General features: G+C 54.2%; 2 protein-coding genes across 5 annotated transcripts; both read right to left on the bottom strand.

Annotated features, from left to right (window-relative positions):
* Positions 1-74: 74 nt before the first annotated feature.
* On the bottom strand, positions 75-4,275 carry FAM98C (family with sequence similarity 98 member C). Of its 3 annotated transcripts, none has more exons than XM_055554331.1 (8): positions 3,946-4,199; positions 3,690-3,838; positions 3,477-3,614; positions 2,747-2,952; positions 2,431-2,508; positions 2,222-2,338; positions 1,528-1,695; positions 75-409 (listed from the first exon to the last, which is right to left on the bottom strand). In XM_055554331.1, exons 1-8 carry the CDS (start codon positions 4,008-4,010, stop codon positions 266-268), a joined length of 1,065 nt encoding a protein of 354 aa, XP_055410306.1. In that variant the 5' UTR covers positions 4,011-4,199; the 3' UTR covers positions 75-265. The 3 variants fall into 3 exon arrangements, with proteins under 3 accessions (XP_055410306.1, XP_055410307.1, XP_055410308.1); XM_055554332.1 differs by having other exon boundaries at positions 3,477-3,611; positions 3,946-4,191; XM_055554333.1 differs by lacking the exon at positions 2,222-2,338 and having other exon boundaries at positions 3,946-4,275.
* Positions 4,276-8,313: 4,038 nt separating this feature from the next.
* Positions 8,314-15,320, bottom strand: SPRED3 (sprouty related EVH1 domain containing 3). 2 transcript variants are annotated; one of them, XM_055554329.1, is made up of 5 exons: positions 15,144-15,320; positions 13,862-14,030; positions 13,680-13,756; positions 11,117-11,260; positions 8,314-10,410 (listed from the first exon to the last, which is right to left on the bottom strand). In XM_055554329.1, exons 1-5 carry the CDS (start codon positions 15,318-15,320, stop codon positions 9,745-9,747), a joined length of 1,233 nt encoding a protein of 410 aa, XP_055410304.1. In that variant the 3' UTR covers positions 8,314-9,744. The 2 variants fall into 2 exon arrangements, with proteins under 2 accessions (XP_055410304.1, XP_055410305.1); XM_055554330.1 differs by lacking the exon at positions 11,117-11,260.
* Positions 15,321-16,492: the final 1,172 nt, after the last annotated feature.

The raw sequence follows: 16,492 nt of genomic DNA, 5'->3' as shown, positions 1-16,492 counted from the left end.
GGGACAGAGACCTCCAATCTCACCTCAAACCTGAGCACCCCTGACCTGGCCCCCACAGAGACAGGTCCTAGGGCTGTAATAAATCACATTTATTTTCCAGAGAACACGGTCCTTGGTGTTGAATGGCAGATGCGGGGAGGACTTTGGGGCCTCAGGAACAGGGGATATGGGGCTGGGATGCCAGGTGCCAAGAGAAACCCTCAGAGTGACTCCTCAGGGATTAGCATCGCATGAAGGAACCCTCCCCGCAATCATCAGTCCCCCTTTACTTCTTCTTCTTCTTCCGGCCCCAGCACTGGCGGCCTCCCTTCCGCCCACCTCCGTCCTCTCTTCTGCTCTGCCAGCTGGGCATGGGAGCCTCCAGCTCATTTGGGCGGCCCCCCCGGTCTGGAACGCTGCCCATAAGCACCTGAGAGATGATTAGACTTGAGTTTGAGAGAAGAAAAATATCTTGGACAAGGGGACCAGAGACCCAAGAGAACAGGAAGGGAAGGGCAGATTTTGGGACTTCCCTGGTAGTCCAGCAGTTAAGACTCCACACTCCCAATGAAGGGGGCACAAGTTCAACCCCTGGTCGGAGAACCAAGATCCTGCATGCTGCGTGGTACAGTGGTGGGGACTGCATGGTGGGAGAAACAGTCCTGGAGCTTTCCATCAAGGGGCCTCAGCAAAAGGGGAATACAGGGGAGGGTGATGATAGAGGTCCACATCCCCAGCAATGTGAATGAGGGCACTCTGCCTTTTGTCTGTTTCATAGTTGGGCTTTGTATAACATTTCCAGCAAATCAGTGTTTTGGGTTTTTTCCCTCACTTAAAATTTTGCTTCACTTTTTGCTGTGCTAGATTTTATGCCCTAAGAATCATATGTGTGCTCAGTCGTTTCAGTCAGGTCCGATTCTGTGACCCCGTGGACTGTAGCCCGCCAGGCTCCTCTATCCATGGAATTCTCCAGGCAAGAATACTGGAGTGGGTTGCCATGCCCTCCTCCAGGAGATCTTCCTGACCCAGGAACTGAACCTGTGTCTCTTATGTCTCCTGCATTGGCAGGCAGGTTCTTTACCACTAGCGCCAGCTAGGAAGCCCAGGTCATATAAGACTGTTTAAACAGAGATGTATGAGGCTAAATTTGAGACTAATCATTTGAACAGAGGGTAGTTTTGCTTTTAAAAATGGTTAAAACCCAAAACAACAGACTGCGGTGATAGAGGAGGATTTTAAGCCAAAGCAGGAGAGGTGGGCAAGGACTCAGTAAACAGATGGACTTTGTTTTGAAGGCACTGGGGAGCCATAGAAGGGTTTTGAGCTGGGGAAGGACATGGTCAGATTTTTGAGTTGGAAATTTCCTTCTAAATGCCATGTGGAGAGGGAAGGATAGAGGTGGTGAGTCCAGAGGCCAGGAACCTAAGGAGAAGGCCAGAGCAGCAGCCCAGGCAGGAGAGGACAAGCTTGTCCAGGGCAGAGGCGGCTGAAAGGCCAGTTTGAAGGCCAAGGGTGTTTTAGCACCCTTCCCCATCCCCAGGTGCTCACCTTGTTGATAGCACAGCAAGTCCCTTGGCGGGCAGTCTTGCTAGTGGCTGGGACAAGGCGAGACAGATCGGCTCGGGCAGCCAGGACGTGTGCGATGGAGACATCTGATTCTGAGGTCAGAGCCTCTCGAATTGGGATCAGCACTGCCTTCATGGCCTCTCCTTGGGCCTACAAGGTAGTGGGAAAACATGCCCATGAGCCCTCATCAGATGGGACCTGTAATCTTGAAAGCATCTCTCTTCCCTACTCAGGCCCACATCTTTTTTTCTTTAATATTTCATTATGATTTTTGTTTATCAAAGTATAGTTGACTTACAATGTTGTGTGCTTCCCACATCTTTTATGTATTTTTTTGGGGGGAGGAGGCATGCCATGCAGCATGCAGCACAAGGGATTCTAGCTCCCCAACCAGGGATTAAACCCCTGCCCTCTGCAAGGGAAGCATAGAATCTTAACCACTGGGCTGCCAGGGAGGGCCCTCACATCTTTTAATAAGGAGTATTGCTCTAAATACTCTTCCTGCTCAGACCAGGAAATCCTAGAATGCCCAGAGATTCCACATGCCCAACCTCACAGGATTCTAAAATGACCTAGGTCTCAGAATCAGCAAGAGGGTCCTATTCCTGGCCCTCCCTTCCTCCCCGCTGCAGCCGCAGCTCCCACAACTGCTCCCGCCTAGATCTTCTGCCCACACCTCAGCCCGATCACTCCAGTGGAAAGCAGATGTGGTGAGGTCAAGGCGCTTAAGAAGGAGGCAGCGGCGGCAGCCATACTGATCCCGCAGGCTTTGGGACAGAGACGCCAACGCTTCCTGGGGGAAAAGGTCTCAGTCAAGCCAGGGGTCGCCCTCACTCCCATCTCTGGATGAGAACACTGTTCACTTACAGCCATACACAACCTTACCCATCTGGGTGCGTCCAGTGGGTGGTTGAGGAGGGGCTGCAGGGACTCTGGGGGCAGGGAAGGCAGCAGCTCGGAGATCTGATGGGAGAAGGAGGAAGCTAGAGTTAACTTCGCTGAAATCGGATCGACTCCTCCGTGAACCCCAGTTCCCTATGACCCTGAGGACCCCGGCCATAGAACCAAGAATGGCAGTTACAATTCTGCTGATGAAAAACATCAGAGGCGGTGGCACTCCTCCTGGAGCCTCTTTTGGAGAGGGGGCTCTCCCCCTACGAGGAAGGTGGGGTGGCCCTGGTGTGGAGGGGACTCTGGCTACCTTGGCATCCAAGTCCCGAAGCAGCTGACAGGCTGGGGTCCCCCGCGTGGGTCTGGGCAGCCCCAGGGCTTGGAGAGTAAGGATCAGTTCCTGGACCATGCCAGATGCCTCCTCTGCCCCCTCCCCACAGGATGGCTCGGGGTTGGGATCCAGACGGGAGCGCAGGCGGAGGAGGCGGGCGGCCTGGACCTCGGAGCAGAGAAAGCCTAAAAGTAGGGAAAAGGAGCAGTACAATCAAGGAGGGCCGCCACCCCCGCTACCGGGGTCGAAAAGTTCAAGCGGCTTCGAAACTTCCCGCCTCCTAGTTCCACCCACCTAGAGCCCTGACTCCACCACCAGGGTAAGCTCCACCCACTTCGAGACCTAGCTCCTGCAGAATTCAGTGGGGTCGCACAGAGTCGGACACGACTGAAGCGACTTAGCAGCAGCAGCAGCTGCAGAATTCAAACCCTGCTCACTTCGGAACCACCCTGTCTGACTCCGTGTTACTCGATCTACCTGAGCTTCAAGAACCTCCATCAGAATCCTAACCCCGCCCACCTCAGAGCCCTTACCCCGCCCCAGTGTTCTACTCCACCCGCCTCCCGCCCGCCTTGAACGCCTCAAAGTTATGACCACGCCCCCTGGAGGCGGGGGAATCCTGGCTCCACCTCAAAGTACGGAGCCTGCCCCCCTCGAGACTGTAGCCTCGCCCACTTCCGCATCCCGGCCGGCCCCCCCTCCAGCTCACGCAGCAAGCGCAGGCGCGCGTCGGGCTCCCGCAGTGAGGCCGCGCAGTCCCCGCCGCAGAGCTCGCGGTCCGGACAGTGCAACTCCCGCAACAGGCCGGCCAACTGCCGCAGGAATTCCTCCTCAGCGCCGGGACCTACTGGAGGCGGGAGATGGTCAGGGCGTGGCGGCGGCACCCAAGGCTCCAAACCTCCCGACCTCCCTCCATGCGTACCGTCGCCGGCGCTCAACGCCTGCGTGCCCTCCTCTCGCTCCCGCTCCAGGGCACCCAGAGTCGCCAGCTCCGCCGCCAGCCGCGCGCACAGCGCCCTGAAGTCCGGGCACGAGGTGCCCGGCGACGCTGCCCCCGGGCAACCCTCATACCTGCGGCGCGGTTCGAGAGAACGGGAGCGGGTGGGAGAGGTTAATAGGAATTTCTGAGGGAAGACCTGCCCCTTCCTGCACCCCCAGCCACACCCGGCTCCCCTTACCCCAGGGCCAGCAGGTCCTGGGCCACTGCGGCCCACTCCTGCTCCTCGGCCTCCGCCCCCTCCATGCGAGTGTCGCCTCTTCTTCAGGCGCGCGCCCCCTGCCGGTCGGTAGGAGGCTCCGCCCCAGGAGCGGCGTGCGCGCGGCCCCTATAACTGACCAATCAGCCTCTTCTCGCTAAGGGCCTTCGTCATTCCAATTTGGTGTAGAAGGAGGTAGAACCCGCCCTCAGGTTCGCCGCCTTAGCCGAATACTAGAGCGCGTCCTTTCGGGTAACCAGTCAGGGTGCTGGAAAACCCACCTGGCTTTGTAAAAATCCAGGGCAGGCGTTTTGGATCCCGGCTGTCGCGACAGACCAGCGGTGTCGCTCGTGCTGCGACATAGAAGCAGCTTTTCCTCCGACTCCCCCAAATGCCCTCTGCTCTTAAAGCATCCCATACCAAATATTGTTCTCCCAACTCCGCTCTAAGTCCAGAAACCCATTTCCTCTTTTCCTATTTAGAGCTGGAATTCTGTCAGGGACCAGGAATCCGAGTTACGCACACACACAGCCGAGTTAGTCTTCATCGATCACAGTGCCGCCCGTTGCACCTTCACCCCTCTGCCTCCCTAAGCCTTTCAGAGAGGGAGCAAGGGCAATATACCATGGTGATTAAGAGACTGCACTCTACCAGTGCAATTTGGTCCGCAGGCAAAGGTTAGGTATTTGATTCCACCATTCACCATCGTTGTGTTCCTGCTAAGTTGCTTGACATCTGTGTAATAAGTGTAATAACGCTTATCTCTTACAGTTGTTTGTGAGGATTTGTCCTGTATGTAAGTGCTTAGCAAACATCTAAGGGGTACTCAATTAAAAATGACTAACAGAGACTTCCCTGGCTGTCCAGTGGTTAAGCCTCCGTCCTTCTACTGGAGGGAACACTTGTCTAATCTCTAATTTGGGAACTAAGATATCGTATGCCACCTAGTGCATTGCGTATGTGGTACTAGGCTAGGTATTTTATCTCCATTTTATGGAAGAGAAAACTGAGGTGCAGAAAGGATGAATCACAGAGTGAGTTGCATAGTGGTGCCAGGACTCAAATTCAGATGATTCCAAAGTCCATGCTTTTAACCACTTAAAGTGTTACTAGTTATTACTGCTCTTGCTTTTGTAGCTGTTGTTCATATTATTTTTCCAGGTTTACCCTCTTCCCAACTCTCTCCTGATCTCCAGTAGTTTCTAGATAGTTCTACTGGGAGTGAGAATAGACTGGAAGTAGAGACTCGGAGGAGAAAAAGAGCCAGAACCTGATTCTTAGGGGGAAGTCTACCCTTAATCTGGTTCCTCCATAGTCCTGTCTACTCCATGGCTGGGTACTGGGTGAGGGGAGGGGCAGCAGTTATTGATCTTAATATTAAAAATTGTTCAGACCAAAGCCATGGAGTCATAACCTTGACTCTTTATGGTGTACTCCTTATTTAAATTGAGCTTCCCTGGTGCTTTAGACGGTAAAGAATCTGCCTGCAATTTGGGAGACCTGGGTTTGATCCCTGGGTCAGGAAGATCCCCTGGAGAAGGGAATGGCAACCCACTTCAGTATTCTTGCCTGGGAAATCCCATGGACAGAGGAACCTGGTGGGCTACAGTCCATTGGGTCACAAAGAGTTAGACACGACTCAGTGACTAAACCATCACCACCTCTTAGGATAAAGAAGGCGGGATAATGACTTTACAACTAAGCAGCTGAGACTTTCACTTTCATACCTAAATTGAACTCGACCATTATCTTGCCCACTTCTCCTGGCCTCTGCTCCTCTCACCCTGGTCCTGTGCACCACTGTCTCCCCTGGACCATTCTAGCAGCCTCCTCCCTGTCTCCAAGCCTCCCCCCCGCTGCCTCCACCAGCCCACCAGGATCTGTCCCCACAGGCAGCCAAAGGGAACCTGTGAATAACTGAGTCAGGTCACATCTGCTGTGACATAGAAGCTCCAAGCTGCCATGCTTGGAGACTTCCTGTAGCTTCATGTCACTCAGGGTGAACAGCAAAGTCCATGCAATGGCTTGCAAGGTCCCAGAGATCTTCCCTGTCACCTTTACCCCTTCTTTCACCTTTCTATCTCCTAAGCACCCTCCTGCTCTTGCTCCTCCCCCTCTCCAGCTCCCTTGACATCCCTCAGATTTACCAGACATGCTCCTCCCTCAGGGCCTTGCACGACTGTCCTTTTTACCTGGAATGCTCTTCCTACAAACATCCCCAGGACTCCCTCACCTTCAGGGCTATTTAAATGCCAGCCTCCTCCATGGAGCCTCCCTGACCACCAAGGCAATAACTGTCTGTATCCCCCATCTTCACCTTATTTTTTCTTTATAGGATATATCATTTCTTAGTGGTAAAGAACCCACCTGCCTATGCAGGAGACATAAGAAACACGGGTTCGATCCCTGGGTTGGGAAGATCCCCTGGAGAAGATCATGGCAACCCACTCCAGTATTCTTGCCTGGAGAATTCCATGGACAGAGGAGCCTGATGGTCTATAGTCCATAGGGTTGCAGAGAGTCAAAGAGTTGGACACGACTGAAGTAACTCAGCATGTACGCATATATCATTTCTAATATGTTATCTCCTTCATTATATCTTATCTCCTTCACTAACATGCTATCTCCTTCACATGTTGTCTCCTTCACTATAAAGTTCACAAGTTCCTTGTGGGGAAGAAATTTTCTGTTCACTGTTTTATCCCCAGCACCTAGAACAGGGCTTGGTGTACAACAGGTGTTCAGTAAATGTACTTGTGGAGTGATTGGATGTATAAAATTCAGCCAGAGGGTCTGCTTGGGACTAAAGGATGAGAAGGGGAAAGGAAGATTGGTCTGGTCTGGTGACTCAGGAAGGTGAGCGGATGGGGTGCATCAATGCAAATAAACAACACAGGCTGAGACTTTGTCACAGACATTTCTTGGAGCCGATATCTCATGCCCCCTCCCCCAATGACAAGGCTGGTCTTCGGCCCCCATCCTCCCCCACTACTTCAGCCTGCACTGATAACAATATTGAGGTCACAGACTGGCTTAGAATCAAGATCAGGAAGATAAATGTCGAGGTGCCTCCCCTAAGCCTGGGGGCCGAGCATCCAATCTGAGGGGCAAGCAGCTGGGAAATTGGGCCTGGGGGCTCCAGGGTTTGAGGTCTTCCTGGCTCCCAGGGTCATCCCTCCATGCACCCCTGATTTAGGGGTGATGAAGAGTAATCATGGATCAGAGGTGGGTATTAGCAGGGAGCAGGACTGGGAGACCTGGGAGAGGCGGTGCTGGGAGGTGGGAGCCAGGGAACCTTCCCCCAGCCCCCACCACTTCATCCACAGATCCCACAGCACCTTACAGCACTCTGGTCCCCCGTCCCACCCCTCCCCAAAACGAGGTAGGTTAAGAATGGAGCTTCCCCCCGCCCACCACGGAAGGGAGGAGACCGAGGCACAGAGAGGGGGATGGGGACCCAGGCTGCCCCAGCCCCTCGTCCCTCCGCCCTCAGCTCTGGTGGGTCTGACACTGATGAGAGCTGGGCAGAGTGGGGATGGGAGGGACACCCCTCTTTTCTCTCACCCATCCCAGGGTCTGGTTGAGAGAGCTGAATCTCACAGGTTCCGGATGTAATAAATAGTTAATAATTTAAAGGAAGTGACAGGAGGATCCATCCCTCTGGCCCCCTTGACCTATCCCTTGAACCCCCACAAGGCCATCCAGGTCTGGGTAATGAGGAAAGGTAAGGGCACACTTCAAGATACCTAGGACCAGATTTAGGTCCCAAGCCCATACAACATTGAGACTGTGTTGCTCCAAGACCGTGATCTCCCCCATGCAGGCTGTCAGATCCGTGGTACACTAGAAGTCCCATTCCATTGAAGAGAAAGCGATCTTGGAATCCCCTTTTCCCAGAAGAGGAGTCTCAGAAGGCCATGAACCAGGCTTTCAAACTTTCCGAAACAACCCCCAACTCTGAGATGGACGTGAAGGGGTTAACAGAGGGGCAGAACATGAAAGGCTTGGACTAAGGCTAGGACTCAAGGTTCGGCTTGGGAGAGAGTCTGCAAGGCTGGGAATTGTGTGGGTGTGGGTGTGTATAGGTGTGAGTGTGCAACCATGGGCATTTGTGCCAATAGAGCCATATCTAGTTGCCTTTGTGCAACTTACACAAATGCACACCTTCCTCTGAAGGCACAGCATGGCCAGCCCCGCTCACAGCCTTGGCTGTGAGCCTTTGTTTAGTGAACAGCCTGCACACTCATCTATGGCAATGCTAGTTCCTAGATATGGGAGCAGGGAAGCTCTTGGGTGGTCCTGGAATCCAGTAACATTAGCTCAAAATGTTTTTTTTTTTTTTTCCCTTTAGGGTAAAGGGGTAGTTCGGTATGATACTGAGAGCTTGGGCCGGGGCTCTTAGGACTTAGAATTCTGAGAGTGTGGGACCTTGGAGTTTCAGGGGCCTGTGGACAGCAGGATTCAACGGGCAGCAGGTCTCAGGAGATGCACAAGCTGGGCCTGGGAATTATCAGGCTAGAGAGGTTGGAATCCAAAAAAATCTGGGATCTGAAGGTGTGAAAGTCCCAGGGCACCTCAGATTTGTCTCTGGCATGGAGGGACCAAGGTCTTGGGTCAGGGACAACCCCAATACTGTGTAGGCTTGAGTTCTGAATTTGGAGGGTCAATGGCACCTTAGGGTCTTGATGGAGTGCTCTTAAAGCACTCTGGGGCCGCTCAGGGGCAAGGGGTCAGAGGTCTGAGTTGCCATGAATGTCCCATCTTCTGGGAACTGGGCTCCTAGCCTTTTGGGGACTAGGAATATGTGGGTACAAAGAAGCTGAAGATTCCAGGATGATCTGGGGCTTGAAATCCAAGTCCAAGGAAGTTTGGAAGTAGGGTATCTGAGGGGCTGGGACCCATGTCTTAGACCCTGAGGTACTGGTGGCCTTCAGTCCTAGATCAGTCCTATATATATAGGACTTCAGAGTTCTATATATGGAATTGAAAATTCCTGGGAACACCAGCTTGGGATGGGTGGGTCTACAGAGGTCTTTGATCCTTGGCTCACAGAGCATCTCGGAGTCTGACTTCTGGATCTTGGGCCATGTGCATGTGGGAAGGAGGGCTCTGAGGTGGATCTCCCAAGTCATTTGGGTGAGAGAACAGCCGTTTGAGCACATCCAAGGACTCAGGGCATCTTAAGAGGATTTGGTGTCTAAGAAGTCCTGGGGCTACAAGAACATCTTAGATACAGGTACCCCAGGTTTTAGGTGCATTCAAGAATCATTGGGGGGGGGGGGGGTGATTCCAGGTCCTATGATTTAAGATCTGGGAGTAACTGTATACAGGTAGGGTCAGGTTCTGGCCACTCTTAATTATTGGGCTGTAATCTGATGGGGTTCATGGTGCCAGGCATGACGGGGGTCTAGGTTGGTAATTTGAACAGGGAGTCAGGATGAGCCGGGTTCTCAGGGATCTGTGTGCTCCCTGCCTGCCTGGGGTGAAGAGTCGGGGGATCCCTGGAATCTCCTTAGTCTAGGTCGGGGTGGGGGTTGAGAGCGGGAAGCCAGAACTCAGGGTGCCTGGAACCTCTTGGACAGACATCCCAATGAAGCTGGTTCTGGGGTCTCTCAGTCCTACATTTGGGGTCCAGGTTCCAGGTCTGGGGTCTCTCAATCCAAACTCAAGCTCCAAGTTCCGGGTGTGCCTAGGTTTGGGTTTGGGGTCCGAACGGAGTCCGGGGTCCTGGACCCTCAATTTGGGGTCCTCGGTCCGGCTACCGGACCCATCAGGCCGTTCTCACCGCGCAGCCTCTTCATGGCGACCTCCACAGCCGGCGCAGCCGCATCGCGCCGCGACCCAGTGGCATGCACGCAGCGGCGCGTAGCAGCAGAGGCAGGGCACCGCGAGCGAGAGCGCAGCCAGCGCGGCCCAGCGCGCGGCGGGGCGCGGGTGGCCCGGCTCGCAGGCGCATGGGTCCGAGAAGTCGCCCTCGGCATCCGACAGGCAGTGGTAGAGCAAACTCTCAGCGCACCACAGGCAGCTGAGACGGCGCACAAGCAGGCGACCCGGGTCCGGGGCCTCGGCGCAGCGGCCGCCACGACCATCAGCGCGACGGCGGAAGAGCGCGCGGCAGTGCACGCAGCGCGCCGCCTCCTCCGCCTCTGGGGAGGCCTTGGCTGGCGCAGGGGCTGGGCCAGGGCCTGGGGGTGGGCGAGCCGGGGGTGCTGGAGGAGCAGCCTCGGTGAGAGGGGCGGGTAGGACTGCGGGGGGCCCCAGGGCTGCGCCCCTCAAAGCGCCAGTCTTGGCGAAGCGCACGACGCAGGTGGACAGGGCGAGGGGCGCGGGCGGCCCCGCGCGCCGGTAATCCTCATAGCCGCGGCCGCCCCAGCCCGGGCCCCCTGCCCCAGCCAGGGGCTCTGAAGGCTCCGGAATCCCCGTGAACGGTAGGAGCGGAGGGTAGCTCTGCGGGACCAAGATACAGGAGAACAGGTTAACGGGCTCTGTGATCCTCCACATGCCACCACAATCCATCCCGGCCTTAGAAGACATGAGAATCCAAAGACCCAGCCACAGGCCTCATTTATCTTAGCATCCTGTACTGGGATCCTGATTGCCTGGGGTCCCGAACTTCTAAGTCCTCAGCCCATTCCACTCCCAGGGACAGACAGAAGACTCCAGGCACAAGCCCAAACTTTAAGGACTCAGTGGGCCAGGCTCTCAGTCCTGTACTCTCTCAAGATCCAGGATTCCTGTACCCAGCCCTTCTCAGATTCAAGAGTCCTGGACTCCCGCCATCTTCTCCTTCTCCTGCAGGAGTCTGGTCACCAGGTCCCTTTTACTCCCTTGGATATTGAGTCTCACTCCTTGTGAGTTAAGTACTAAAGAACTCCTTCCATGAGTACCACCAACTCCCTAATATATATTCATTGTCCAAGTAGTCCCCTAAACCCCTCTGGAATTCAGAGCGTTCCAGTCTCCAAGAGCGCAGGAGACGCGCGGGAAGCCCTCACCCAATCTTCCCAGGAACTAAGCTTCCCAGGCCTAAGCTCCCTCGCCACAAGACATGTCAGCCATCCCTTAGAATCTGTGATTTCTTGCCCCTCTGCGGCCTCAGCTCCCGCCCACTTCGGGACCCCGGCGCCCTGCCCCCTTTTCCCGGGAGCCCCACCTGAGCTGATGAGCGGCGGCGCTGGGGGGGCGTGGCCGGCCCGAAGCCGGAAGCTGACTCCACCGTGACGATGGGGGCCGCCGCTGCGCTGGGAGGCGTCTCCTGGTGGCTGTGACTGGAGGAGGAGTCGCTGTCCACGTGGGACTGGGGGAGATTGGCGGCCTCAGAGCCGGGACCTCTGGCACAGCCGATGCCCTTATATAGACCCCCTCCCATTGCGAGCGAGGGCTCTGCGGCCAGACAGGCCTGGGTTCAAGCCCCAGCAATGCCACTGACTGCTTGGGTGACCTCCGGCAAGTGAGCTCAGCTCTTTGAGCCTCAGTTTCCTCCTCTGTAAAATGGGGATCATAATATTGTCTATTCATAAGGATGTGGTTAGGACCCACTGTAAAGGGCATAAACATGCCTGAAGTACAGGAAGAGCAGGAAATGGTTATGATTATTGTACTCCCTCTTCTTATCTGCTCAGCTCACCAACCTACAGAACATCAAATCATCCTCCCTTCCCAGAACCCCTGTCCCTTGGCCATCAGCTGCCTTCCTGCCTCCTGCCTACCACCACACCTTTAGTGGGGTAGTTCCACCCACCTAGAATGTGTTCCTTCCTGTCCAAACCAAGCTCTGTCCTTTACAAGCTGAAACATCACTTCTCAGACACTCCATTCCTTTCTGTGACTTGGGAATCATTCCTACCTCAACAGATTACTATCCTCAATAAACATTCATTGAGCACCCGTGACTTGCCAGGCTCGCAAAGGCCATTGGGAGGATATGAGATGGAGCACAGAAAGCACAGCATCTTTCCTGAGAAAGCACTCAATAAATGGGATCTGTCTGTGTGACTTTTGTAGACCCCTCTACATCTCCTATTATACTGGGAAGCCCCCCTTTCTGCCCAGGGAACCAGGTTTGTTCCTCCATGTGTTCTTGAGACATTCCCATTGTTCCCAGCAAGGGCCAAATCGAATCCGACATTATGTGCATTTATTCATTCAATCAATTTATTCAACACATATTTACTGAACACTTACTGTCTACCAGGCACTGTTTTAAGCATTGAAGATGCAGCAAGAAAGCAACAAAAGATCCTTGCCCTCCTGGAGCAGACATTCTAGCATGGGAGATGGATAGTAAAGTCATAGATAAGAAAATTGTCTATTGGGAGAGGAAATAAAACTATCTTAGACGCTGGGGGAAAGAACAAGATAAGGAGCATTAGGAGACTGCAGTTTTACACAGGTTACTCAGGGAGGGCCTCAGGGCTTCCCTGATGGCTCAGTGGTAAAGAAGGCACCTGCCAATGCAGGAGACTGGGTTTGATCCCTGGGTTGGGAAGATCCCCTGGAGTAGGAAATGGCAACCCACTCCATTATTCTTGCCTGGAAATGTCATGGACAGAAGAACTTGGTGGGCTACAGTCCACAGGTTCGAAAAGAGTCAGATGCAACTTAGCGTCTGAATAACAACAGGGAGGGCCCTCACTGAGGAGGAGACTACGTGTGTAAAGCCCTGAAGGAAATAAGAGAATAAGCCATGTGGAAATTTGGGAATGTTCCAAGACAAGAGGACCAGCCAGTGCAAAATCCCTGAGACAGGAGTCTGTCTTCCCTTTTGACTTAACAGTGAGGAGGCCAATGTGGCTGGAGCCTAGTGAGCATGAGGGAGAGTAATAGGGGGCCAGTTGGTGTGGGGTCTTATGTGCCTCTGTGAGGACTTTGTCCTTTACCAGGAGTGAGATGGAGCCCCGGTAGGATTCTAAGTGGAGGATATCCATGATCAGACTTAGATGTCAGTAGGGTCCCTCTGGCTGTGTGGGAGGAAAGGAGATGGAGGAGGGGGGCAGTTGATGATGAGCAGCTGATGAGACAGTCCAGTTGGGAGATGAGCTTGAATAGTCACCAGGTTGGAAGCACAGTCTGATCATTTTGAAAGTAGAGCCAGAGAATTCCCTGGAGGTCCCAGTAGTTAGGACTTGGTGTTTTCACTGACGGGCCCAAGTTCCATCCCTGATTGGGGAACTAAGATCCTGTGTGCTGTGAGGTGATGCCAACTTTTTTAAAAAAGAAAGTGGAAAAAAGAAAGTGGAGCCAATATGTGCTGACAGACTAGATGAGGGGGCATTAAAAAAGGAAAGGAGTCAAGGATGGCTCCAAGGTTTGTACCTTGAGCAACTAGAAGGTTGGATTTCCCATTGATTTGTTCATCTATTTACTTTTAATATTTATTCATTTTTATAGTGTACCTTAAAAAAATTTTCTGCCTTTCCACACTAGAATAGAAGCTCCACGAGGAAAGAGACTTTATTCTATTCACTGATGTATCCCCAGTGCTTAAAACACTTCTTATGGAAGGTGTTCAATAAATACCCTTGGATGAATGGGTAAATCATAATAGAACAGAAAAACTAAAATCACTGGGATTGAAATTGACACTAATCATTTTTGGCCCAAATTTGTATCCCCAGCACATGATACAAAGTAGATACACAGTAGGTGCTCAAGAATGTTTGCAGAATAGAAATAGCCCCTTGCCCTCCCGGCAGCGTTGCACCCAGGAGACTCACCGTCAGAGGGCAGGGGGTCTCTGCAGTGTCCTGGGAAGGGGAGGAGGAAGAGGAGGAGGAGGAGGGGGTGAGCGAGCCTGGGGTAGGGAGAAAGGTAGAGCAGTGAGTTCTTGGGGCCAAGCTTCTCCCACCCCCCACCCAAACCAGCCCAGGCTCCAGCCCCCACCACCTGCACCACTCACCTCGACCCAGAGCAGCCAGCGCTGCCAGCAGGCTCTTCTGAAACTCATCTGCCTCGGCCGGGCTCTGAAACGTCAGCCCGAACTTGCAGTCACCCAGGCTCCAGTGATGGAAGATGGGGTTCACCTTGTTGTAAACCAAGCCTGGCCTCAGGGTACACTCCAAGGTGATCTGAAGTGGGGGCAGGCAGGAAGGGTCCAGGTCAGACATTCCCTTCCTGCCAGAGCACCTCACACATCTCATTTCCCTATCCCAGGTGCACCCTTGAACCCCGATCACACCCCGATATTCATCACACCTCTGATACTCCAAAATTTTCCCCCAAACCCTTGATCTCTACGTTTTCCTAACACCTCCCTCCCTCTGATATCTCAGTAGGCATCGAAAATTTTATTGGATGCCTCAAAAAATGTTAACCTCTTTCTGATAGCCAGTATCGCCCATCTGACTCACTTGTACTCCCCAAGCTTTACTGAACATCTCAAAATGTTAATCCCCTTCTGATGCCCCAGTAATCTCCCTAAATACTACCCCCCAAATTTTTTTTTTATCAAAATCCCACAGATTTCCCCTCAGATGCTGGTCAACACCCTAGATGTTCTCCCATCTTCTTGCCCAACATCACCATATTTTTTTCCACACCATTTCAAATCCCCCTACACTATTCCTTCCAACCCCTGCTCTGAAATGCAACCCTTACCCCAAGCCTTTTCAAACAATCCAAACCTTTCTACTACATCCCCAGCTGAAACGTCAACAGTCTCTTTCATTTCATGCCAGACAGCCCAGAATATTCCTGCTGAACCCACAACAGGATGGTAAACCCTATGTGACACTTCCAGATGGTCCCCCCACCAAAGGCCTCCATATACTTAGGGCAGAGGGGCAGGTGGTGTAAAATTCCCGTGGTGAGGATCTCTGAGCAAGATGGAGCCACGGGGAGGGTTTTGAGCCAGCAGAGGAGGGATGTGATCTGAGTCAGGTGTTAGCCCAGCCCCAGTGGAACAGGCTGAGGTTGGGGGAGGGAGCAGGACGACAAGGAGACCAGTGAGCAGGCTGCTGTGGCCGTCCAGTGGGCAGTGGCAGGGGACAGGACCTGTCTGACACCCTCAATAGTCCCCAAACTCCCCACTCTCATCCAGAGGACAGAGTCACTTCCAGCTCCATCCCACACCCGGGTTTGATTTCGGCTGGGAGATGACCTGACCTCACCTCTGCATTCCCAGCCCCATCCCCCTACTTCCCCACACCCCCACCCCACCCCCACGCCCCAGGGTGGCTCACTTTCTGGTCCCGGAGGCGCTCCCCGTGGATGACGTAGTGCCCCTGGCGGGCCCCCCCCTCGGGCCTGGCCCCTCGGACCCGACATACGCTCACCTGGCTGAGGCCCCCGCCCCCCACAGGCAGCCAGCCCCCACTGGAGTCATCTCGGGCCATCACCACGGCTCGGACCCGAACCATGTACCTGGAGGAGGTAGGGGACAGGGACAATATGGTCAGTAAGCGTCATTCCTGCTCTCCTAGTCAGTGTTTCCCCAACCCTCACCTCCCCTCTTCATCCCTCACAGCCCGATCTACTGTTTCCTTAGTCACCCATACTCCCCTTACCTTCTACACCCACCTCCTTCCCCATGCCCACCTTCTGCCCAAACCCGTCACCTCTCTTATGCCCACCTTCTTCCAGCATGGCTTCTTTCTTCCTCTTGCCATCTCTTTTCTCCCATGCCTACCTTCTTCTCCATATCTACCTTTTTTCTCCATACTCACCTTGCCTCCCTTTCCCCATCTTCCCCATCCTCACCCCCAGAGCTTCGCTCTTCCACTTCCCTTCCTCCTCCTGCTCATCCCCTATCAACCCTGTCTCCTTCTCCTCCCTCAGCACGTACCCACAGCCCCACCCATCGTCCCCCTCACAGCTGGGTGCCTGCGCATATGTATTTTCTTAGAGCCCATCAACTCAGCTCCAGTCCCCCCTACACTGCCTCCGCACCCTGCCACCCAGGCCACTGGCTGGGTGAGAAACCCAGGCTGTCTTCCTCCCCAACCACCCCCCCCCCACCCCTTCCCGGATTTATGAATGAGACCGGATGCAAAGCTCACTGAGTCACCCAGCAACGGGAGATGGGCAGGGAGCAGGGAGAGAACCAGAAATGGCCAGAGACAGGCCGAAAGGGAGATGGAGGCAGAGGAAGCCAGAAACGGGCGATCGAGAGACATCCAGAGAGCATTTCATTCACAAAAATCAAGCCTGCTCCCTCAGGCCCCTGCCGAGGAAAGGCAAGGGGGAGAGATTGCAGGGTGAGGGGTTGGGGGAGGAACTGATCCCTCCTCCTTTCCCTCCCCGCCCCAGCATCCTTCAGAACCATCTTACCCCGCCCCCCAGCTCAGGGGACGTAGCCCTCCGCCCATAATCGGGATCAGCGTCCAACCCCTCACTACCACCTAGCGCAGGGACATTGGAGCCCCGGCCTTAGGGACCCCAGCAACGAGCTCTAGCCCCTTCCCCTACCAGCAGGCTGCCGGGTTTCCCCAGTCCTTCGGGAGGGGAGGGGGAGGCTGCAGCGCCCCCAGCCCCCTTTTCTCAATGGGATGGGATTTTGTGAATGAGCAGTCACGTGACGCTGCTTCCTTTG

Source organism: Bubalus kerabau, chromosome 17 (genome assembly GCF_029407905.1).
Source record: "Bubalus kerabau isolate K-KA32 ecotype Philippines breed swamp buffalo chromosome 17, PCC_UOA_SB_1v2, whole genome shotgun sequence".
Lineage (NCBI taxonomy): Eukaryota > Metazoa > Chordata > Mammalia > Artiodactyla > Bovidae > Bubalus > Bubalus kerabau.
This window is presented reverse-complemented; position numbering and strand designations above follow the sequence as displayed.

What these genes read in the sequence shown, in the direction of transcription:
- FAM98C (XM_055554331.1), bottom strand. Translation starts at nt 4,010, where the DNA reads ATGGAGGGGGCGGAGGCCGAGGAGCAGGAGTGGGCCGCAGTGGCCCAG. An exon ending in CGCGCGCCTGCGCTTGCTGC is followed by an intron (nt 2,953 to 3,476) that starts GTGAGCTGGAGG and finishes CCCTACTTTTAG; the next exon opens with GCTTTCTCTGCTCCGAGGTC. An exon ending in ACTGGAGTGATCGGGCTGAG is followed by an intron (nt 1,696 to 2,221) that starts GTGTGGGCAGAA and finishes ACTACCTTGTAG; the next exon opens with GCCCAAGGAGAGGCCATGAA.
- SPRED3 (XM_055554329.1), bottom strand. Translation starts at nt 15,320, where the DNA reads ATGGTTCGGGTCCGAGCCGTGGTGATGGCCCGAGATGACTCCAGTGGG. An exon ending in GCTGGCTGCTCTGGGTCGAG is followed by an intron (nt 13,757 to 13,861) that starts GTGAGTGGTGCA and finishes TCCCTACCCCAG; the next exon opens with GCTCGCTCACCCCCTCCTCC. An exon ending in AGACCCCCTGCCCTCTGACG is followed by an intron (nt 11,261 to 13,679) that starts GTGAGTCTCCTG and finishes AATCTCCCCCAG; the next exon opens with TCCCACGTGGACAGCGACTC.